Consider the following 26,061-nt stretch of genomic DNA (forward strand, 5'->3'; position numbering starts at 1 on the left):
CCATTTTAGGTTTGGATTTTTTTGAGAAAAGATTTCCAAGCACTGCCTACATGTGAGTTTGGACTATTCTTCTTGTGTTCAGACATGTGGTCAATTGTTCAGGGTCATGCAGAACAAGTGACTGGAAACGTGCTCTATCATGAACTGGTGCTTTCAGAAAAGGGAAGGAACACTCAGCTCCTTTTGTAGAGAATTTTTAAAAAATATTCCGTCTTCTCTAACATCTATCCGACAATATTTTTTGTGAGTAAAAAAAAAATCAACACAAGATATGGTTAAGAAATCTGTGAATTTGCTCATTTCTATTTCATGACAAAATGGAAAAATGCATAGTTTCAGTCCTTCCATAAACACTCAACCAGCATAGCAGCACAGAACATACTTTATTAATAGTAGCAGTGTTATCTATGCAAGTTCTGAGAGGATATGCAGGCTACTGTTATTTTTAGCCTGAGCATTAAATTTTAATGCAAAAGGTTTTAAGAACTTTTAGTCCATTTCGATTATGCAACTAGCATCTGTAACACTAATCTTCTGTGACTGGAGGTGGTGACAGACGCAGTTGGAAGTTCTCATTCTGGAATACGCTATTTGCCACTGAACCAGGGTGGAGTAAACCATGCTTGTCACTGCTTCGATTACGTGAGAGTTCCGTGAGAATTGCAAGCTGCAAGAAACAAAAGAAAAGAACATTCATAGATGCTGGATGGTCTGTTAGGTCATGAGTCAATACGATTCTATGATCTCATCACAGAGATGAAAGTCACCAATAAATATTACTCGAAAATCAAAAAACTGCAGATGTTGGAAACCTGCAATAAAAACTTGAATTGTTGGAAATACTCAGCAGGTCAGGCAGCATTTTGAATAGAGAAAGAGAGTTAACATTTCAGGTTGAAGACTCTTCATAAGAAGCGCAAAGAGGGAAAACCAGTTGATCTGTCCAGACAGATCATGTCATATATAACTATATCGAGGTAGTAAAAAGAAAACAGAACTCAGAATATAGTGTTACAGTTAGAGAAAGTGCAGTGCAGGTAGACAATAAAGTGCAAGGGCCACGACATGATAGATTGGGAGGTGAAGAGTTCAAGAGTTCATTCTTTAGTGTATGAGAAATCCGTTCAAGAGTTTGATAACGGTGGGATAGAAGCTGTCCTTGACACTGGTGGCTCATGCTTTCAGGCTTTTGTACCTGCTGCCTGACCGGAGATGGGAGAAGAGAGAATGTCCGGGGAGAGGAGACAATAACTGGGGTCCTTGATTATGTTGACTATTTTCCCGAGGCAGCAGAAAGTGTTGCTGGTCAATGGAGGAGAGGTTGGTTTGTGTGATGGACTGGGCTGCGTTCACAACTCTATGCAATTTCCTGAGGTCATGGGCAGAGAAGTTGCCATACCAAGTTGCGATGCATCTGGATACGATGCTTTCTATGGTGAATCTGTAATAGATGCACTATTGAAATTGCCTACCTGAGCTTTTCCCACTTGTCTGCGTTGGCACATATCCCTCTAAACCATTACTATCCATGTACCTGAACAAATGTCTTTTAGACACTGTAATCGTACTTGCCTCTACCACTTCCTCTGGCAGCTCATTCCATAAACCAACCACCCTCAATGTGAAAAACTTACCCCTCAGGTGCCCTTTAAATCTTTCCCCTCTCACCTTAAATCTATGCCCTCTAGTTTTAGACTCCCCTACCCTGGGAAAATGACAGTGACCATTCACCTTATCTATGCCACTTATGATTTTATATTCCTATACAAGGTTACCCCTTAGACTCCTACACTCCAGGAAAAAGAAGCACCAGCCTATCCAGTCTCTCCTTATAACTCAAGCCCTCCAGTCCCAGTAACATCCTTGTGAATCTTTTCTGCACCTTTTCCAGCTTAATGACATCCTTCCTACAGCTAGGCGACCAGAACTGCACATAATACTCCAACAACTTGTGCAGTTCCAACATGACGTCCTTGAAATCTCTTACCCTCATCCTCGGTCCTCTGGTTTTATTCACCTCTGATAAGGGGAAAAGATTCTTGAAGTATTGCCTTTTTACGTCCCTCTTAATTTTATATAACTCAATCATGTCCCCTCTTAATCTCTTCTGCTCTAGGAAAAACAGACCTAGTCTCTCCAGTCTCTCCTCATAACTAAAACACTCCATCTTTGGTAAATCTCCTCTGCATGTTAACATAGAACACTACAGCACAGTCCAGGCCCTTCGGCCCACAATGTTGTGCCAACATTTTACCCTGCTCTAAGATCTATCTAACCCTTCCCTCCCACATAGCCCCCTATTTTTCTATCATTCATGTGTCTGTCTAAGAGTCTCTTAAATGTCTCTAATGTATCTGCCCCACAACCTCTGCCAGCAGTGTGTTCCACGCAACCACCACTCACTGTGTAAAAAACTTTCCCCTGACATCCCCATTATACCTTCCTCCAATCACCTAAAATTATGTCCCCTTGTGTTAGCCATTGTCACCCCAGGAAAAAGTCTCTGACTGTCCACTCCATCTGTGCCTCTTATCATCTTGTAGACCTCTATCAAGTCACCTCTCATCCTCCTTCTCTCCAAAGAGAAAAGCCCTTGCTTGCTCATCCTCATAAGACATGCTCGTCCTGGTAAATCTCCTCTGCACCCTCACTAAAGCTTCCACATCCTTTCTATAATGAGGCAACCAGAACTGAATACAATACTCCAAGTGTGGTCTGACCAGAGTTCTAGAGCTGTAACATCACCTGATGGCTCTTGAACTCAATACCCCGACTAATGAAGGTCAACACTCCATACGCCTTCTTAACAACCCTATCAACCTGCGTGGCAACCTTGAGGGATCTATGGACGTGGACCCCAAGACCCTCTGTTCCTTCACACTGCTAAGAGTCCTGCCATTAACCTTGTATTCTGCCTTTGAATTTGATCTCCCGAAGTGTATCACTTCACACTTATCTGGGTTGAACTGCCACTTCTCAGCCCAGCTCTGCATTCTATCAATGTCCTGTTGTAATCTACATTCTTCAGTGCTACTACATGCTTCCTAGAGTGTGGCCACAGAACTGCACACTGTACTGCAGCTGAGGTCTGACCAATGTTTTATAAAGTTGGAGCACAACCTCCCGCTCTTGTATTCAGTGCCCTGAGTAACGAAGGCCAGTATCCCATCTGCCTTCTTAACCATATTATCTACCTTCTGCTGCCACCTTCAAGAACCTTTGCACTTGTACACCAAGGTCCCTTTGTTCCTCAACATCCCCTAGGACCCTATTATACATGGTGTATGTCCTAGTCTCATTAGTACTCCCAAAATCTATCACCTCACATTTATCTGAATTAAACATCACCTGCCATTTCTCATCCCATTTCACCAACACATCGATATCACCCAAGCATACAGTAGATGAAATGTGCAAATGGAAATATATCATGGCATTACTGTACATTCTTAGAATGATACTGATATGTGTGGCTAAGTACCACAGGTGTAGCAATTCTGATTTTTGTATTAAGAAAGGTATTGCTGAATGCAGGTAGAACATATACAATCATTTGTATGGTTTCTTTAAACAAGTGAGAAGTTTTGCTGGCTTGGAAATTCCTGCCAAAATAATTGCGGGTTTAATGCGACTTGCTGTCAGAAAGAGGTACCTCATGTAGAGTATTGCGAATCCCATTAGCTATTGAACAATTTATGCCACTCCAGTTTTATTCTTGTTGATAAAGGCTAATTGCTGTCAACTTCACAGTTTCATGAAATACTTGTCTTTGCATGCTATTTGCTCAATACAATCACCACAGAAAGTTTGGACTGCTGTTTCACAGCACAGGTATTTTTTTACTGATGAGATATGTTTCTGCACTGTATCTAAATACCTCCAGCCCGAAAAGGGAGAACTACAACACGGAGTCCAATTTCTACATGTCAAATTGCTTTTTGATTTTAATGTTCTTTCTTTATCTTTCAATGCTTAATCTAACTCTAACTCCTGTGTTGGTCTTTCTCAATCCTTTAAGCTTACTGATTTAGGAGAGAGTCTTAGATCTGCCACTCGTTAAGGTTCCAGATGGGTTGATGGTCTTGATGTATCAATAGCAGCTTCCAGTAAGACTAGGACACTTTTGCTGGGGCTTTGTGGTGCTGGGATTTGGAGAGCAGTGGCAGGAGCGTGGTACTGCTTAAAACTGGGGGAAAGAAAGTCTAATACATGCCCATCTGGGCCTTTATACTTAAGAAATCAGATGGCAGTCATCTTTGAAAAAGATCTGATTTTCAAAAGGAAAATTAGATTGCATGTCATTCATTCCTCCTTCTGATTCTTGTCACCTTCTTTCTTTCTTTCATCTTTTTCCACCTTTACAGGATTTCCAGTTCATATTTCATTTATCATTTCTGCAGAAGGGGCATGTTGTTGTATGCCCTTACCTTAATTTATGCCCTTACCTTAATTTCTTTACACTTGCTGGCTTCAAACATTTCTTTTAATTTTTGAATTTATGTATATTGCCTTTGTATTTCAAGACAATATTTCTCCCCAGAGATGATTAATCTTGTGCAATACATCAGTTCAGTAGAAATGATACAAAGTATAAGCAATAAAAATCTGAATTATAGGACAGAGGAGCTCAGGTTCTGAGTAATGGTCAGGAATAAAATGAGGTGGAGGAAAACCAGAAATTAATGAAAATGAATAGCGTTCGAGTTCCATGGGAGAACTGAAAACAAGTTGAAACGAATGACCCAAACAGATGTACACCTTGCTGCAGCCCTGAGAATTAATTACTTGGAGTTAGACAGCCGGCACAGTTCAACCTTCAGAACGCGACTCAGGATTGCTATGTTGGAAGAAGGTGCTGTTTTCTTGATGAGTTGAGGCACAATATAACTGAGAGCTGGTCTGAACTGGTGAGGGTGTATCTGAGCCTGTGACAGATGAACCGATATATCTTACACAATGAATACAGTATTTATTGAATGATTTGTCCTTTTACTCAGACAGATGCACAGCTAGGTTACCATGCCCTGGTGTTAAAAACATCTATATTTATATCCAGACAATACCCGAGAGGCAAGTCTGAAAGCAAAATATAAGATGCCATTGCTCAGAAAGTAAAGTGCAGTGGATTTTAATGGTGGAGGGTGGGAAGGCAGATTACATAAGCTAACTTTCAAACAAGCATGGGCCTTTTGGTACACTATTAACGTGTGACCTTTTACTGCATCGAAGGTAGCACATGAAGCTTGTACGAGCTGCTGTTTTAAATGGTTGCTGTCTTTGACTAGCACTGAACTGTTCATTAACTGCACACATCAGCTGGAAATCCAGAGGGATGCACAGGACTTGCTGTTATTTGGAAGGACACACGTGTACACCTGCTGTGTTATCAGGTGAACGAGTGCACACGTCTATAACTTTGCTGGATTATTAGGGGCCCATGCCCCTCCTTGTCCCACAGCCCTTGCACACGTCCCCAAGGGAATTTGATATCACAAGCGGCTAGTGCTATTTTAAGAAGCTTGCCCCTCTAAAAGGGCAGCGAGGTAACACAACAGTTAGCATTGGTGTCTCACAGCACCAGCGACCTGGGTTCTCCTGATCTTGGGTGCAGTTTGCACATCTTCCTGTGACTATGTGAGTTTCTGCCAGGGGGTCTGGTTTCCTCCCACATCCCAACGCCCCACTGATAGGGATAGTTTACTGTGGCCAATTAACCTTCGTGTGGATTAATGTTAAAAAGAATCAAAGGGGAGTTGGTGACCATATGGGAAAGAATGACAGGGCTATGGGAAATAAGTAGAGGGGGAATGAGATTGATGGGATTACACTGCTGGGAACTGGTATGGACTTGATAGGATGAATGGCCTCCTTCTCTATTATAATAAATACATACTTTGGTTGCAATAAAAGCTGGGAGCTTTGTTTTAATTGAATTTGGCTATAATACTTTGAGAAAAGGCTGAGTACCTGAGAACGTGCAATCGGACTTTCTGATAATGCACCAAAGGTCTTGATGCAAGACATCGAGATAGATTTAAAACTTTTAAGTCTTCCAGACACACACCCAGGAGCTGTGGAGGGTAGTGATAGCATGAGGAAAATTGCTCATGGGACGTTCATGCAATGCAGAAAGAAATGTAACTCTGCCATGAGTAGTCCGTCTGGCTAAGTTCATTTTACTAATTGCTTTGTCTCATTCATCACTCAATTCACCACACCATCGTTAAGAAAATGTCAGTACTCAAAACCCGTTCATATAATTTCACCTCAAAATTGGTGCTCCTCCTGTTTATACCGGCCACTTTCCCTCTCTACTCTCAGTCCTGATGCAGGGTTTCGACCTGAAACATTGACAATTCCTGTCCCCCCCACAGATGCTGCTCGACCTGCTGAGTTTCTCCAGCAGTTTGTTTGTTGCTCCAGATTCCAGCATCTGCAGTCTCTTGTGTCTCCATTTCTCCACAGCAAACCTGCCTCTTCCAACTTCATTTCATGCAAGTGCGAGCAGATTGTGGACTTTAGTCACTTGGGCTGAAATAATTTGGTCTGATGTCTTTTCTGCTTTCTTCTATCATAGAGCCCACTAGGACAGAATTATGAGGAAGTCACCATTGAACTCACCTTGTCCATGAATCTCACTAACCATTCCACTTACCTTATTCCCACTGAACTGCTGAGAAGTCATCTTGACCTTTTGATCCCCGAGTTAGTAAATGTGGCTAGTGGTTCTCTCATCTCAAGTACTGGCTCCTTCTCAAAACTAAAATAAAACTTGAATCCTTCTGTTCTTGGAAACTAATATAACATTGCCAAATCTTTGTTTTACAAAGCCTTGAATATGGTGCAGACATCCAAGTCAGCTGCCAGTTTTCTTGGAATACCAAGACTGAATTTCTCCAATTAGATCTCTGGCAAAGTTAACTCTTATCAATGCCACTCATAACATTCATTTTGATTACAACAGAAGTCACCCATTCCTCCTTGCCCTCTTGACCTGTTTCTAGCCTGACTCAACAATCACAGGACCCCTCAATGCGCTCAAATTTAATTTTATTTCGCCAAACATAATCCCTGAGCATTTTCTTTTCTTTTTTCACTCCTCCCAGTCAAACCCATTGTTTCTTTGCCCATGAAATCTTAGAACCCAAGTTGCACCTCTCTAGATCTCCCTGCCCCTTTCAGCTGTATCCTTTCCCAGTGCTTGGCTACACACATTTGCTCCAGGAGCATTCGTTTACCCCAAGAGAAATTGCCTCACACAGTACCTGTGTATGGCTCCTCTACAAGTGACAGATTGTCCTGTCATTCAAATGAGTTACCAGGCAGTTGCGACAAATGATCAGCTGCTGCCTTTTGTAGCATAGGCATCATCTGCACTCTCCATCTGCTCAATTGATATCTGGAGATACCAACTATGGCAACAGTGCTCCATTGACCAGATTATTGGGCACTAAGTCGGACCTGGTCTGACCGAACCCAAGCCCTTAATTGTTTTCAATTGTGACTCAACCCAGCCCAGATCATATAGCTGGGTTTCACTGTGCTTGAGTTGAGTAGGCAAGTTCGACTTAAGAGACTAATTGCTGATAAGGCTTCTGCTTATACGGAGTTTATATTGAATTTATATGGAGTTTCCCCAAAGCTAGCCATGCCAACTTGTCGACAAATAAATTAAATACTGAGATGAAAATCTGAGTAAAAATAGTCATAATCTTAAAGCCAGTTTATTTTGGCAAGACACAGACAAGTCGACTCCAAGCCCACTTAAATATATCACACTAAACTACGAACATATGGCCATAATAGCATGCCAGTAGCAGCAAAGCTATCATTTACTTTACATGCAAAATCTGTGGATACCAACTATGGCTACTAAGTTGCAGTGTCAGAAGTAATCAGGCTCAGGTAATTTCCCATTCCCACACCGACCTGTCTGTCCTCAGGCTTCTCCATTGCCAGGGTGAGGCCAAATCCAAACTAGAAGAACAGCACCTCTTATTATGTTTGGGTAGTCTACAACTAAATGGTATGAACATTGAATTTTTACTTCAGGAAACCCACACTCCCAGTGCTCGTTTCTCTCTCTTTCTGATCCCCTCCTTCTCATTACCCAGTTTCATTCCCCTTCCCCACCTGCCTATTACCCACACACTACATCTTCTGGTTCTCATATCCCTTCCCCCAACTGGGTCCACCTGCCCATTATCTGGTTCCACTTATCACCTTCCTTACTCATCAGATTCCAGCATTTGCTGCCTCTTATTTCCACATCATCTTACAGCCTCGTCTCTACCTCCACCCTCCTGGCTCCATCTGCTCCCTTTTTCCTCTCTTCTTATGTCTCTATCATCCACCAGCCGCTGTCTCCCAGATCCACTTCTCCCCCATGTGGCTCCATCATCTCCCTCCTCACCTGGTTCCACCCATCGTCTGCCAGCTCCGGCCTCACTCCTTCCTCTAACCTCTTTATACTGGCTATCTTCCCTCTATACTCTCAGTCCTGATACAGGGTCACGACCCAAAATGTCAACTATCCCTTTGCCTCCATAGATGCTGCCTGACCTGCTGGGTTCCTCCAGCAGTTTGTTTTTTGGCTCCAGATTCCTGCATCTGCAGTCTCAAGTGCCTCCAAGCTCAGGAATTTACTGTGGCACAGGAAGAACGGGCTTTTGTTGAAATTTGTTTGATTAAACATGTGATTCTCAATTTAGATTAAATTAGAGACACAATAACACTAAACTTGATCTTGCTGCACCAGCATTATAACAAATTCAAATTATTCCTCCAGAGCTGTGAATCACAGGAGAGGAGTAAAAGCAAAAGAATGCCATTGTTACACCCAACCACATACAAACTATAGCCTCAGTGTCCTAAGTCAAGATGGCCTTCATTTGCACTGGACAAGGAGAATGGTAGAATGCTTTACTCAGAGAATAACAAACATCTCAGATATTTATTTCTTAGAGTAAGTGCCCATTGGGCCAATAGAAAATTAAATCGTAGATCAATGGTCAGTGATTTTTCTCAGCATTTAAGACAAGTCAGTGGCAGTTATCTTAAAAGGATGTGTAAAACAGAAGTTCAGTAATGCTAAATCTTTAGTACAATTCAACTGTTATGAAGGACCCATTCATCGTTTCTCCCCATCCCATGCCACACACGTTTTGTTTCCTTGCCATGCATCTCTGAATTATGTTGTGAATTACGCTGTGATCAATCCTCATGTACGGCTAGTTAGTCAACATAGAGACTAAAATGTGTATTTTTCTAAATAATTCATAATATAAAGTATTAAAAACTTCTAAGAATCAAACTTTCAAAGTATTTTGAAAAGCCACATTTTGATATAATTTGTCATAAATCTTGAGAAAATGCAATATCCATATGTGAATTACTTAAGTGGCTTAAAGAAAAGGGTGGGAAGCATATTTTATATTGCTGATTTCTGATTTACAGATATAGTTTTTGAAAAGAAAAATACTCCAACCTGCCTGGACAATTTGCCTCAAAGAAAAATGTATATACTCCTCACTTCCTCTATGCTTTGTCTATCCTCTCCCTGATTCACACCATCTGTGAATTTCTTCCCCTTCAGTGTCATGATACAACAATAGCCATCTCAAAACAATGAAGAGACACCACCAATATTTTTGATGCAAAATCTTCCAAATTCACTAGAAGGATCCCCAAATCAATGTCAGTGTCCTCTCCCAGGCCAACATCCCCAGCACTGGGGTCTTAATTATACTTTGTTGGCTCCGATTAGTAGGCCAACAGGACTTCAGTTAAATGCCACAGCCAAAAGAAGACACTTCAGGTAGTAGAGCAAGTTTCTCAGTATAGCACTGAAGTAAAAGGCTGTGTGGTCATTTTATTGTAATGTGGTCAAGGGATCAAGATATCAGAAAAATTCTCCTTCAAATCATGTCAGGGAATCTTTTGAATTCAGCTGAGATGGCAGATGGAGACTCGGCTTAACTCCACATCCAAAAGGCAGCAACTCAGACAATGCAGCAATCCTGCACTACAACTTTGAAGAGGCCTACTGAAGTCTCTGAACTGGAACTTGATCCCTTTATTTTCTAACTCACAGGTGAGATTTATACTCACGGACCATGGAGGAAATCCATGCGAGAGGAGCACGGAAGCCATGTTCTACCCAAACAATCACCAAATCAAATGCAACAGTTCAAGTGACTAAACAAGCTGCCCTTGTAATGTACATCACTTATCATTCTGCAACATTACCATCTCCCAGAGATGAGCCCAAGTTTACCGCTCTCCTCACACACATTAATAAATACTTTGGAATTATTGAAAGTGTTCATAACAGCATTTGAAGGAAGGTAGAGCTGTTTTACTCCCTCATCAACTTCTTAAAATTTCCCCTGAATTACAATGTTATTGGGGGCATTCTACCATTACCATCTATCCAGTAATGAGGCTACTAGCAAGGATAGGAAGAGATGGAAAACCAGGTGGTATGGTGTGCAAAAGGTTCCAGTGCGAATGGATAACTGTATGGGACCAACACCAATTCAGCTCTGGTTCTGAGTGAATAGGAGAATGCTTTACATCATGGTTAGAATAGCTCAGTAATTGTTTGTACCAGAGCTACAGAGTCAAACAACTAATACTTATATTCTGTGAAATGATATTTTACCATTATGAATCTAATGGGCATAGTGCCACATTACCACCTCTGGATATCTTCTCACATCACATGAAATAACTAATTTCTATGCTGTCAAGCAATTAGATGACTTCATCATTCATAAGTGATCTTTTTGAAAGCACCCTTGGGATCAGTGACCTTAACAAGAGTCTTTGAGAAACGTAATTTGTCAGTGTCTTCCCTCCTCTGCACACTTTTCAAAACATACTCGTTTTGAAATTCCATGGGGTGGACTAGTGTCTCAATCAATTCTTTTTATTGCAAACTGAGCAGAAAATCAGGGCTCTGTCCTATCAAGGTCTGAATCTTTCTGCTACTTATTATAGAGGTTCTACAGGGACCTGAAAATAGTCTATTATTTGAGGATGGTTTATAATATTTCAGTTTTCAATAATAAGTGCATATTAAGCTGCTATAACCTTTCAAAAATACTATGATAAAGTACAATCCAGTAAACCATCACAAGTGTACTCATGTTTAGCACATACTAAAGTATGAAATAAAAGACTGTTTGGTTCCTCAAGTCCAATGAGAAAGGATTACTTTGTCCATATAGGCCCTGTTACTGCCTTGAGCCAACCCAGTTAATCTTTGAAGGGAAAATTCTGCAAACATATTCTCAAATTTGATCAAGTAAGACACAGTCCCCTGGTACAATAAGATGGATTCTTGACCTCAAAATCTACCTCATTATGACCTTGCACCTTACTGTCTGCCTGCACTGCACTTTCTCTGTAACTGTAACACTTTATTCTGCATTCCGTTATTGTTTTCCCTCGCACAACCTCAATGCACTGATGTGATGAAATGATCTGTATGGATGGCATGCAAAACAAAGTTTTTCACTGGACCTCGGTACATGTGATAATAATACACCAATTTACCAGTTTTACACATCTCCAGCATTTAACTCTATCCTCTTCTCCACAGAAAGAAAATACACTCTTTCCATTTCCAAAATCATCACCACTTGAATGTCCCTCCCCTTCTCTCTGGCATGTCAAAAGATTTTTTAAAAAATTTCAGTCACTAGTTGGACAAGATTACAGCTGAGGAACCGTAACTCGCTCTGAATCAATGCAAGGGAGGCATTCATAGTTTTATCCTCCTCTCTCTTACCTGCTTTAACACAGTCTTATGTTGCGCTTGCTCTGAGCAACATAACCCTGCACAATTCCTCTTTCCCTCGCTTTGTTAGAATATCAGTAACTGTGTCATCAGTCACTGATGTTCATGCTCCAGAGTATTCCCTCTCAACACCCACGTCTCTTCTTCTTTAAAACATGATTGGAAACAAGCACTTTGACCAAGTTTTCTCCACTCTCCTCCTTTGGCTCACTATCTTTTTTCTTTTAAGCCTCCATGAAGAGTCGTGGGATTTTCTTAAATCTTAGAAGTGCTACATAGATTTAGATTGTTGTTCCTGTAGTGGATTTGATGAAAGTTCACTGTACGGGTGAAAATGCATCCCATTCCACCCTGCCACACCACCCCCCCCCCCCCCCACCCCACCCAAATCTATCCAGCACCTTCAGGCTGCGTATGGCTCAGAAAATCCCAGTACTGGTGTCAGGAAATGCTTTGATCAGCTCTGCTATAAAAGGAAACTAGATGTTTGAAGAGAGTAAAAGCCATAGTGATGGTGGACGGCAGCTATGATTATCTGGCACCATAACCTGTTCTTAGTAGCCCATGACAATCATACCATTACAGGTATACATCCAGAGACCATAGCTGTAAGTAGTGCATGATTACCATGACACAAAATTCATGGACTTTATGAACTGAGGGCGAGGGAGATCAGTAGACAGTTTGAAAGGAGTATGGGAAGAGTGAAGTGAGAAGTGATGGTTGGGACTGGAGGTCATTTGTCCACACTTATGGTAGAGGAGTGGGTCCAAATACCTTGGTGCCAACTTCCAAAAACAAAACCATTTGGCAGCATTTTTGAAAGTAAACATAAAATATATTTGATTTAATTACAGAGTTCTTCATATTGATAAATATCAATTCCAGATACCTCTAATCTTACTTATAATATATTTTGATGCTTGCAACTACAACCCCCAGGAGTCTTCAGGGTGCAGTGGAAAGAGGGAAAAAAAACATTTCCACACAGTGCTCATCAAAATAAACTAAATCTGAACATCCCACAAAGAACACTTCACCTTGCACCGGTGTCGTTAAGTTAAAAACTGGTGATCCCCAGGGCCTCATGTTGGAAAACCACCTGCATCTATAACCTGCACAGAGTGGATTAGAGTTTCATACAGAGAATAAACCTGACTAGGTTGAACACTGCACTTAATAAGACAACTATATGATGTATTACCCTGTGAATTAGGTCACCTGGCACCCCTTTTACAGGTTTGACGTGCGACTGAAGTCTGCAAGAAGTGTGAACACACCTCCAATCAGGAGTGTGCTATCCAACGTACTGTGTAAAGACAAACGAGAGGCATCGTTTCACACACTTGACACAGGTATTAGAGTTTTTTTGAATGTACAAATCAGGAATATAAAGCTTGTTAAAGGTCTCACTGTGACACTGGCTGCACTGAGGCAGCCAACACCATTGTTGCCTGCACTTAGGGAAACCACTTCAGCAGAAGAAAGAAATATTGTATACTTACCTGCAATCTACCATCCTTCTTGCCACTACCCCAAGCCCCAAGGTTCCTGACCTGTTACTTCCTCTACCTTTGTTTGTCACCCTCCACCCCTTCAAGCCACCAATCTGGCATCGATCCAGGTCAGTGTTCCACCTAGTGAATGTGCCTGTTCAATACACCGGTGGGACTTGTTGCCATTGAGTAGTAGTTGTTCATTTGCATGGAATTTTAAAGCAGTACTGATATGAAAACAAGAACCTAGATCAACTATTTAAGGTCCCTTGGATCCTAAGAACACTGTATGGGGCCAGGGCATAAAAATAAATGTCATCCAATTTCTAGGCTACAATGTACTTACTGGCTTTTCACTTAAGTAATCCATCATCAATCCTACAATCACTCCACAGAAACATTCTCCTCTGCTTCAAATATTTATCGAAATCTTTCTTAAAATACTCGATTTCGGTCTCAATCACACTACAATCAGTCAGTGCAAAATTTTAAAATCCTCTTAAAAAATTTAAAAGATCCAAAATTAAACTGCACCAGAAATAGCTCACATCAGTGGAATCCATGTGTGCTGCAGCACAAGCAGTCATCACAGTGACTGGGAAAATGAAGCTTTCTAAACTGGTAATAGCATTCTGAAAATCTCTCCAAGAATGACCAAATCCTCTTTAAAGGTATAACATTGAACAAAAATAGAAAATGCAGCCTCAGCCTTCCTCTCCATTTCCTACAGATGATGTCCAGGAATAAATGCCTCCTATTTATCCTTCCATAAAATTGTTCTGTGACTCAGTTTATAGTGAAACCTCAAAAGGACAAGTCAACCTATTCTCATTGCTGTTTGCTGTCTGACTTGCTGTGTATTTATAGCATTTTCCAGTCTTTCTGGAGATCTTCAACATCACAGTATATTGCTTTTCCTTCAGAATGGATCTGCCTCACCTACAATCTTGGTTGTTTCAATGCTGTTCAGCTGATCTGCACACATGCCATTTCAATGTTAATGGAGTATTTGATCTCTTATCTTACTTATCCATCACTGCCTATAACCTGGTCCCGATCAACTATTTACACGAATCACTCGACAACTCCATACAATTTTACCTTATTAATGCTAGACTTAAAAACGATAGGTAACCATTTTTGGATATATTATGCAAAGAATAATTGCTACCCAAAAGTGTTTGACAAGACAGTAATTCAATCCAGTCATTTAGATAAGGTCATAAGCAATCAAACTGATATCCAGATTATTTACAAAAATACACTCTTGAAATTCATTTGTGATGGTCTGATAATATGTAATGGCTTGATCAATTTATAATCAAATACAACCTAAATCCAACATCTCAGGCTGGCCCTTTGTTATTTAGGATTGTGTGTTAATCAGTGGCTGCTGCAAAGAAAAGTTATGATCTTATTTGCGCTGATCAAGGTGGTTTGAGTACATTGCCATAAAGTATTATATTCTATGCCCCACCTTATGAAGGCAATCATCCCATATGCCTTCTTCAACTTATCCCCCTGTGCTGCCACCTTTAGGGATTTATGGACGTGTACACCAAGTTCATTCTGATCCTCAATACCCCCTAGGGCCCTAATGTTCATTGTGTATGTCCTACCCTGAATGCATCACCACACATGTAGCAGAATTAAATTCTACCTGCCATTGCTCTGCCCATTTTAGCAACTGATCAAAACCTTGGACTATCCAATTCACTATCAAATCACCACCAATTTTTGTGTCAGGTACAATCTTACAAATCATACCTCCTATATTCGTATCCAAATTGTTGATGTATATGACAAACAGTACGGTTCCTAGCACTGATCCCTATGTTACACCAATATGGTACACAGGCTTCTGATCATAAAAACAACCCTCTGCCATCATCCACTCACATACACAATTTACTGTACAGTGGTCAATTACCCTACCAACCCACGCGTATTTGGGATGTAGGGGAAACCTGAGCACCCAGAATAAACTCTCACATCTGTCACTATTGACCCCTCACACTATCCTGTGGACTTCTTTCAGACGTTGGGTCAACTTTAAAAAGATGAAATCTGAGATACAGATGATTGCCTGCTGTGAGCATTGTACCTTTGAAAACTAGAATTGGATGAGTTGCTTTCCAGATCAAGATCTGAACAACTCACCCAATTTTGGGTGACTCCATAGGAAATCCAGTGAGACACTGTTGTGACAGATGTGGTGCTATCTGCTATTCACCAAGCCCTGGATTTCCAGTCGGTCCACATAAGACTGGGACTTAATTGCGAGTCAATGCTGAAAGCTTGAGTTTCTGAAAGATTTGCCTGTTATCTAAGGTGAAAGATGATGGTGAAGGAATGAGCAATCAGCCAACCTGAATTCAATAGGACAAAAATTGTTGGACATATTTGCTTACTTTATACCTTCTCTGTTAATATTGTACAATTCCAGCTTGCTCTTCCCTCTAACCTGTACAACTGAAGCATCTCTCCCCCCTCCCAGTTTCAGCAATAAGAGCAATCACAAAATAATCAATATATTATTTAATTAATACATGGGCTGCTTTTCCTCTTGTAAAGTGCTTTGTAATCATTCATTAAAAATTGCACCTTAAAACGTCTGCCAATGGGAATGATCCTTTCCTGAAGATGTTTCCCCATAATAGTATTAGGTGACAACTCCAATTGGGTTTCCATTATTAATTCGACCATTAACTCATAAGAAATGACTGGGAATTCTTTGCAATGTTTGCTTTGCACATAAGCTCACCAGTCATTTTATCCTTACATAACAGTAGGGTGAGTTTAATTATTCATTTTTTTTAATATTAATTTTTTGATAATTAATCCATTGATCTGTTGCTCAGTCAGTACTCCATATGATAAATTGGATGCTGGCTAAAGCTAGCAGTTCTGGTAGACAAATGGGATCAAATTTCTTGACTGAGATGAGGTATGTAGTCAAGGGAGACTAACTCACTTACCTTCCATTTATATAGTCAACCACTGCTTAGAAAAATGCTTTACCAAGGGAAAATGTACTGCTGAGAAATTTGGTTCTGGCAATCACATTGCAGCAGAATAAAATATTATGAAATTATCTGCTGGAAATTGCAATACATTCATGATCAGTGCTGCTGTTAGTAATGTTTATAATCTCTGTAAGTGATGTGTTTTGAAATCATCACTGCACAGCTACAGCAATTGCAATAAAGCTCTATTTGCAAATGTCAGGACTATTTATAAGAGTGATCTGGCTGAATACCTGAGCTGCAAAGTGACTGATGCAGCAGTGGAAACATTTTGGGGTGCTGTTTGACAAGCAGTTAATTGATGGCATTGCTCAGTGCTTTGGTGTACGCCGCACTCATAGAAGCAAGTTAATAACTTGAACTACAGAGATAACCCAAAAACTCTGCTGCCAAAATTGCTTTCTTCTTTCCTCATCTTGCAGTCTACCTTTCTCCCCTTACTGATTTCCCATGCTAACTACTGTCAGAGTGAATAGCTCAAGTCAATGAAAATAAAAAAGAAAATGCAGATGCTAGAAATATAAAATAAAAACATAAAATGCTGGAATTAATTAGCAAGTCAGTCCACATCTGTGGGAAGAGAAACAGAAAGGTTCATTCTGCATCTCCAGCATGTTTTGTTTTTACATTATGAATAGCTCGAGTTCCTGAGCAAAGCTGACAAGGGTGCACTGGAAGCACCTGACAACATTATTCTTTCACTTTACTTTGCACAAATATATTTTTATCTGAATAAAGAAGTAGCCAGTTAAATATGAGTGTGGAGGAATAAGATCAGGCTGCATCCGTGGGAAGGGAAACAGAGTCAATATTTCAAGTCGGAGACCCTTCATGAGTATTTCCAGCATTTTCTATTTTTGCAATTGGAAATTAATATTTATTTATAGCTTTCTTGTGCATTCATAACCATATACTCTGGCCAGTGGCATAACTGCTTGTGGGAGGCTTCGTGGGTTTCGCTTCGGAAGACTTTGGAGCAGATAAGTTTTAAGTTTTACTTTTTTATCTATTTTTTAGTAGGGTTTTAATTATGTTTTTAATAGGGTTGTGATTATTCGGGTTAGATTTTTATAAGGTTCTTTTTTAAGTGTTTCTATAAGTTTTAGTCGGGAAGAGTGGGGGGCTGGACTTCACAGGTGCGGCGCGGGCATTTTAAAAAGCGAACAGCCATATCCAGTGGGCAGCGTCGGAGCGGGCAGCGGAGTGAGTGGGAGCAGAGTGATCGGGCTTTGGCTTAAGGGGCTTCAGCGTAAAGGGGCAAGGCTGGTGAGTAGCCGGTAGGTAGGTAGAGGTAAGGTTTACCTGTTATCTGTGATAAATATTTAAGTAGGAAAAACTAGGGGGAAAAGAAAAGGGAATTAGATCAGATGGAGGACAGAGTGGTATGCTGCAGCTGCTTGATGTGGGAACTCATGGACCTTGCTGCGGTCCACGATGGCCACATCTGCAGCAAGTGCTTGAGGCTGGAGGAACTTCGGCTCAAAATCGATGAGTTGGCGTTACAGCTTCAAACACTGCGCGGCATCAGGGAAGGGGAGAATTTTGTAGATACTGTACATAAGGAGACGGTCACCCCCCTTAGAGCAGGTAATTCTGGAGTCCAGGAAGTAGATAGAATGGTGACTGTCAGGGGAGGGAAAAGGAAAAAGAAAACAAACAGGCAGATAGAGCAGATGACCCCGGAGGCTGTTTCCCTCAATAACAGGTTTTCCACTTTGGAGACTGTTGAGGGAGATGACCTGCCGGGGCCTAGCAGCAGTAGGCAGGTCTGTGGCACTGGGACCGGTCCTGCTGCTCAGAAGGGAGGCGAAGAGGAAGGCAGTAGTGATAGGGGACTCGATAGTCATATAGGAGATTCTGTGGCAGTCAGCAAGAATCCCAGATGGTTTGTTGCCTCCCAGCTGCCAGGGTCCAGGATGTCACTGATCGGGTCCATAGGATTCTAGAGCGGGAGGGAAAGCAGCCAGAAGTCGTGGTTCATGTTGGTACCAATGACATAGGAGGGAAGAGGGATGAGGTCCTCAAAAGTGAGTTTAGCGAGCTAGGCAGAAGGCTGAAGGATAGGACCTCGAGGGTAGCGATCTTGAGATTGCTGCCAGTGCCACGCGATAGTGAAGGTAGAAATAGGAGGAGATGGCAGATAAGTGCGTGGCTGAGAAGTTGGTGCAGGAGGGAGGGTTTTAGGTTTTTGGATCATTGGGATCTCTTCTGGGGAAGGTGGGACCTGTACAGAGAGGACGGGTTACACCCAAACTTGAGGGGGGCCAATATCCTTGCGGCCAGGTTTGCTAGGGTGGTTCAGGAGGGTTTAAACTAAATTACGAGGGGGAAGGGAACCGGAGGAGTAGGTCAGAGGAAGAAGGGGATGGGGAAAAGTCAGATCTGACAGGTAGAGAGGCTTTGAGGAAGGAGAAGCAGAGTACAGGCTACAAAAGTAGTAAGGTGGATGGGCTAAAGTGCATTTACTTGAATGTGAGAAGCATCAGGAATAAGGGAGATGAACTGAGGGCTTGGATAAGTATGGGGGACTATGATATTGTGGCTATTACTGAGACGTGGCTGACGTCAGGGCAGGAGTGGATATTGAATATTCCTGGTTTTCGGTGTTTTAAGAGGGATAGGGAAGGGGGGGAGAAGAGGAGGAGGGGTGGCGATACTGGTCAGGGGCACTGTTATGGCTGCGGAAAGGATGGATGTTGTAGAAGGATCATCTCTAGAGTCCGTATGGGTGGAAGTAAGGAACAAGAAAGGAGCAGTTACTCTACTAGGAGTATTCTATAGGCCCCCCGGTAGCAGTAGAGATATAGAGGAGCAGATTGGCAGGCAGTGTTTGGAGACAAGCAAAAATAACAGGGTTCTTATAATGGGAGACTTCAACTTCCCAACTATAGATTGCAACCTGCTTAGTACCAAAGGTTTAGATGGGATGGAATTTGTTAAGTGTGTTCAGGAGGGATTCCTGACGCAGTATGTCGACAGGCCGACTAGAGGGAATGCCATGCTAGATCTAGTTTTAGGAAATGAACCGGGACAGGTGAAGGATCTATTGGTGGGTGAGCATTTGGGGGACAGTGACCATTGCTCCATAACCTTTAAAATTGTCATGGACAGGGCCAGGTGCAGAGAGGACAAGAAGATATTTAATTGGGTAAGGGCGAACTATGAGGCTATAAGGAGAGAACTTGGGAGTGTAAAGTGGGATGTCCTTTTTGAAGGGAAATGTACCATGGAGATGTGGTCGATGTTCAGGGTTCTTATGCAGGATGTTAGGGATAAATATGTCCCGGTGAGGCAGAGAAGGAATGGCAGGGTGAAGGAACCGTGGGTGACGAGAGAGGTGGAACGACTAGTTAGGGAGAAGAAGGTAGCATACATAAGGTATAAGCAGCAAGGTTCAGACAGAGCCCATGAGGAATATAGAGTAGCAAGGAAGGAACTTAAGAAAGGGCTGAGGAGAGCTAGAAGGGGACATGAAAAGGCGTTGGCTAGTAGAGTTGAGGAAAATCCCAAGGCCTTTTTCAAGTACGTGAAGGGTAGGAGGATGGCTAGGGTAAAGGTAGGTCCGATTAAAGACAAAGGTGGGAGGATGTGCCTGGAAGCTAGGGAAGTGGGTGAGGTTCTCAATGAATACTTCTCTTCAGTATTCACCAAGGAGAGGGGTCTTGATGATGCTGAGAACAGTGGAGGTGAGGGTAATGTTCTAGAATATGTAGACATTAAGAGGGAGGATGTGTTGGAGTTGTTAGAAAATATTAGGACAGATAAGTCCCCAGGGCCTGATGGAATATTCCCCAGGCTGCTTCGTGAGGCAAGGGAGGAGATTGCTGAACCATTGGTTAGGATCTTTGAGTCCTTGTTGTCAACAGGGATGGTACCGGAGGATTAGAGAGTGGCGAATGTTGTCCCCTTATTCAAAATTGATGAGGGTAGTGCAGTGGATGTGGTCTACATGGATTTTAGTAAGACGTTTGACAAGGTTCCGCATGGTAGGCTTTTTCAGAAGGTCAGAGGCCAAGGGATCCGGGGAAGCTTGGCCGTGTGGATTCAAAATTGGCTTGCCTGTAGAAAGCAGAGGGTTGTGGTGGAGGGAGTGCATTCGGATTGGAGGGCTGTGACTAGTGGTGTCCCGCAGGGATCAGTTCTGGGACCTCTACTTTTTGTGATATTTATTAACGACTTAGATGAGGGGGTGGAAGGCTGGGTTAGCAAGTTTGCAGATGACACAAAGATCAGTGGTGTTGTGGATAGTGTGGAGGGTTGTAGAAGCTTGCAGAAGGATATTGATAGGATGCAGAGCTGGGCTGACAAGTGGCAGATGGAGTTCAATCCAGAGAAGTGTGAGGTGGTACACATTGGAAGGACAAACTCCAAGGTGGAGTACAAGGTAAATGGCAGGATTCTCGGCAGTGTAGAGGAGCAGAGGGATCTGGGGGTTCATATCCACAGATCCCTGAAAGTTGCCTCGCAGGTGGATAGGGTAGTTAAGAAAGCTTATGGGATGTTAGCTTTCATAAATTAGGGTATCGAGTTTAAGAGCCGCGAAGTGATGATGCAGCTTTACAAAACTCTGGTTAGGCCACACTTAGAGTACTGTGTCCAGTTCTGGTCGCCTCATTATAGGAAGGATGTGGAAGCGTTGGAAAGGGTGCAGAGGAGATTTATCAGGATGCTGCCTGGATTACAGAGTATGGATTATGAGGAGAGACTAAAGGAGCTAGGGCTGTTCTCATTGGACAGGAGGAGGATGAGGGGAGACATGATAGAGGTATATAAGATATTGAGAGGAATAGATAGAGTGGACAGCCAGCGCCTCTTTCCCAGGGCACCAATGCTCAAAACAAGAGGACATGGCTTTAAGGTATTGGGTGGGAAGTTCAAGGGTTATGTTAGAGGGAGGTTTTTCACCCAGAGAGTGGTTGGTGCATGGAATGCGCTGCCTGGGGTGGTGGTGGAGGCTGATACATTGGACAAGTTCAAGAGATTGTTAGATAAGCATATGGAAGAATTTAAATTAGAGGGATATGTGGTAGGAAGGGGTTAGATAGTCTTAGGTGTGGTTTGAAGGTCGGTACAACATGGTGGGCCGAAAGGCCTGTATTGTGCCGTATTGTTCTATGGGAAATGGCGGAGGAGTGGTTGGGTGGGGTAGCTAAAATACTCATCTACAATATCGGAAATGGGCGCACAGTAGCAGGGATAATCCTTTTAAGAACACATATCATCATTCCGACTGAAGCAAGCACAACTTAGGAAGTAGCAGCATTAGAAAACATGATCTCTGAAACCACAGTTACCTCCCTCAGCAACACCAAAACTTCTTCACCGGTAGAGATGGTATCTGGTGGCTTGGTGGAAGGCAAAGTAGGTGCTGTACTGGCCGTAGGTAAAGTTATTCACACAGTTACATTTAAAATAATCCTTTAAAGGATATTATTTCACAAAGGAACATTTTTGTGAAGAAAGAATCAAAAGTCTGAATGCTAAACATGATTCTGTCAGAGCTTGCAAAAATTGATGCAAGTCCTCAGAGCAATGAAGTGAAATCAAATGACGTGCAAGGCACACTTTGTTATCACTAGCATAATTTAATTTGCCCATTAAAGATCAGTGAATAGCTTGGCCTACTTAGAAAGAATCAGGTTCTAACAGCGGAGTTAAGGGCTACTCCTGCTTTACTGAAGGGGGACCATGTCTTGCTTGCTTCTTGGCCATTGTATAAAGTGTCTTCCTTCTCTGAGGTAGGCCATGTTTTAAGAGCTTTTCTTCCTGTTTGATCCTCCTCTGCCTTGCTATCGACATCTTTTGGACTCCATGATTACTTCTCAGATCCATTGCCTAACCGTTGGACACCAACCTGATCACAGCCCTGAGCATAAAGGCCGACCCATCTTATCAATTCTTGCTGCAGACCTCAACCTCACACAATACGGATTAGCTTTATGGACCCTAATTTAACCTCATTTTTTCTGTCTTTTTGTCTGACTTGAAATGGAACAAAATATGAAAACTTGTATCTTGTATTTTACACATACAGCAATTAAAATTACTTTACAGAGCAAATCTGTATTAATCTTAGGAAGTAGAAATCTTATCACAAGGGATCCTTCTCTACTTTCATTGTTAACGATTTCTATATCACCCACAGCACACTTAATATTTTCTTTCAATTACGACTGTTCTTTATTCCCAGACTCCTTCTAGGTCCTTGAGGCTCTTGCAATGATGCATTGCATATACTAGCTATTATATTCCTTTTGAAGTGACTCTTTCAAAATAATAGCACCCATTTACCTTTTATCAAAAAGAGAGCAGTTAACCACAATGTGTGGATATGTATTTTTAGTGGATGACACATGCATTGCATACAACATAGACATTCCACCTATTTTAATGAACCAAGGAACACTGAGGACTCGCTGAGATGTGTATGCAGAGAGTTGTGGTCAATGCCATACTTTGCAAACAGCTCCATATCAAGAAGGAAATGAAGCTTTCCAGCTCAGATGGCATCAACCTATCAAACCACTGTGGACAGTTTTAATTAAGCAGCACCTTTTCTGCCTTTGTTTGTTCCAACAATATGAATGACACTATAATGAAAACCAAACTGAAAATGTTAAGCAGTCCTTAGGATTTAGCAAGCCTCACAAGCAGCTTCAACAGGATTTTTATAACTGTGGATACATTGGGATTGTTTGGAAAGCAGAAATTGAAGCAGGAGATAAAGCAAACATATCAGAATGCTTTTCGAAAAGAAATAGTTATCTCTATTGTTGTTAGCATTTGAATGAAATTTATTTATTTTTCTTTTGCAATTATATGTCTAACAAGATGCATGAAAGGATTCAGCAGGTCCTGGAAAAATAGATTACTGGCAAATGTGGCCTCAGCAGCATTCCTTCATGTTTCAGTTCACGAGTTGCACAGGCTGGATTGCAAAAGTCTATCTTTTAAGTACCAATGTCCATTTTTTCCCCTAGTTAGAGCAATTATAGAGTCACAGCATGGAAACAGGCACTTTGGCCCAACTTGTCTGTGTCGACCAAGATGCCCATCTAAGCTAGTCCCACCTGCCTGCATTTGGCCCATATCCCTCTAAACCTTTCCTATCCATGTACCTGTCCAAATGTCTTCTAAATATTGTTATTGTACCTGCTTCAACCACTTCCTCTGACAGCTCATTCCATATAGGCACCACCTGCTGTGTGAAGAAGTTGGCTCTCAGGTCTCTTTTAAATCTTTCCATTCTCACCTTAAACCTATGCCTCTAGTTTTGATTCCCTTTCTTTGGAAAAATACTGTGTACATCCACCCTGTGTCCCTCATGATTTTATACACCTCTATAAGGTCACCCCTCTGTCTCCTACACTCCCAAGGAATAAAGTCCTAGCTTCCCAAACTCTCCCTATAACTCTGGTCCTTGAGTCTTGGCAACGTTCTTGTAAATCTTTACAGTGATTTGTGCTGTGCAAAAGCCAATACATTCTATTAACTTTCATCTTCGGAAAAAGGCAATTTGCATGATTTGGGCCTCATTACCCCACTCTGGCCATCTAGGGACTACAGGACATCGAAAAATGATGATCCTACACTAGGTTCAACTAGTATCTTATACAGCTATAACTGCTGAATATCAGGGAAAGATCAGTAGATTGAGGATCAATTGACTGCAGGGATGGGTGCTGTGACCTGCTGTTTGTCCTATATAAATGACTTGGATAAGAATGTAGGGGGTCCGATTGGGAAATTTGCAGGTGACGTGAAAATTGGTGGGAGTTGTAGATAGTGGAGAAGGTTGTCTCGGGATACAGTGGGACATAGATCAGATGAAAAGTTGGACAGAGAGGTGGCAGAGGGAATTTAATCCAGACACGCGTGTGGTAATGCACCTTAGTAGGTGAAATTCTGTTCGGACATAAGAGTAAATGGCAAGAATGTTGATGTACAGGGAGACATTGTCCGTAGCTCCCTGAAAGAGGTGACACAGGTGGATAGTGTAGTGAAAAACACACTTGGCATGTCTGCCTTCATAGGTAAAGGTACTGATTATAAGAGTTGGGACGTCATCTTTGTACAAAACATTGGTTTGATTGCACTTAGAGTATTGTGTACAGCTCTGTTCACCACACTGCAGGAAGGATATGGTAGCAACAGAGAGAACGCAGAAGAGATTCACGAGGATGTTGCCTTGAATGGAGGGTATAGTTATAAGGACATTGGATAGGCTGGGTTTATTCTCACTGGAATATAGGAGTCTGAGGGGTGATCTTATAGAGGTTTATAAAATTATGAGTGGCATAGATAGGATAGACAGTCATTTTTTTTCTCTGAGGGCAGTTGAATCTAGAACAAGAGGTTTAAGATGAGTGGGGAGAAACTTAAAGGAGATATCAGGGGTAGTATCAGAGAGTCATGGTGATCTGGACTGAGCTGCCAGAGGAGGTGGAGGAGGCAGATACAATTACAACATTTAAAAGATGTTTGTGCAGGTACTTCCATGGAAAGGATGTATAGGGATTTGGGCCTAATATCTTGGAAAATGGGATCAGCATAGATAGGCATAACGATGGGATAGACAAGGTTTGGTTAAATGTTATCATGATGCCAAGGGCAGTCACTCTCATTTTACCTTTGGAATTCAACTCTTTGTTCCATATTTAGACCAAGGCCATGATGAGATTTGGAACCATGGCCCTGGTGAAGCCCAAACTAGTTAAACGAATAATTAAGCAGCTTGGAGCAACATCTTTTGTGGAAATAAATAATGAGATGTCACACTGATACAGTGGGGAATTCTATGCTGTGATTGAGAATGAGGTACATTCTTAGCAGACCAGATTATTTTTTGCTGCACCTGCTTTGAGATATTTTGATGCTAAAGCTGGATGCCTAGAATGAAAAAGTGCTATTTAGCTATATCCCTCATGCTGGATAACTTGAAAAAAGCCTTTAAAATAATAAAAATTCCCCTACCACAATCACTTTTTATTTTTTTTTACATGAATGATAATGTGCAGTCTAGGGTGTGGTTATGAATAAAGAAAGAGACAAAATGTTTATGACATGAACTCATTGCGTCTAAAGTTGTGAGTGTTGCAGCAGCAGCTCTGACTGGTGGCTCCTCACATCTACAAGTCCAAATGCTGTTTTATTGGGAACTGTTTTGCTTTAAGTGAAATTATCAGGCGAAAATTTAAGCACATACCCTCGACGGTCCTCTGTAGAGACGTCGGAGCTGGTCAAAGGCCTGGAGCTGTTGTGGTTCCAATGTTGCCTCAGCTGGCTGCGCAAAAGAAAAAACAAAATATGTGAGGCATTTGCCAAGAAATATTTGCACTTATATAATTTCTTTTATATCCATTTTAGGATGTTCTACAGCTCTCTGCAGTAAGATAAATGCTTGGATACTGTTGTAACATAGGAAGCAAGACAGCCTATTTTGTCTGCAGCAAGCTACCACAAACAGCAATGTGATAATGAATACAAGATCTGTTTTATTTCCAATAATCTTTCTAGCAAACGTAATTCTAATACAGTAAAGACATCTTGTTCAGACATTATTTAAATGTTCAGTTTCTATTTATTACACCAGAATGGTTCAATTAGGTTGCAACATAACAATGAAGACTGGGTAGGACTATAATTCTATCAAATAAATAGATTAATATTATTTTGAGAAGAACCTAAACAAAACTGCCTAGCTATTTCTTTTAGTGCTGGGTAGAGCATGTTCTGC

General features: G+C 41.6%; 1 protein-coding gene across 3 annotated transcripts in view; it reads right to left on the minus strand.

The window, feature by feature from the left end:
• Positions 1–366: 366 nt before the first annotated feature.
• vps8 (VPS8 subunit of CORVET complex) overlaps positions 367–26,061 on the minus strand; it is a 458,303-nt gene continuing 432,608 nt past the window's right edge. For all 3 annotated transcript variants that reach the window (XM_052016763.1, XM_052016780.1, XM_052016773.1), the window contains 2 exons: positions 25,531–25,608; positions 367–667 (listed from right to left, as the gene is read on the minus strand). In XM_052016763.1, coding sequence (XP_051872723.1) covers positions 527–667; positions 25,531–25,608 — 219 coding nt within the window. In that variant the 3' untranslated portion in view covers positions 367–526. The remainder of the gene's footprint in view (positions 668–25,530; positions 25,609–26,061) is intronic.

Source organism: Pristis pectinata, chromosome 1, assembly GCF_009764475.1.
Source record: "Pristis pectinata isolate sPriPec2 chromosome 1, sPriPec2.1.pri, whole genome shotgun sequence".
NCBI classification, from domain to species: Eukaryota; Metazoa; Chordata; class Chondrichthyes; order Rhinopristiformes; family Pristidae; genus Pristis; species Pristis pectinata.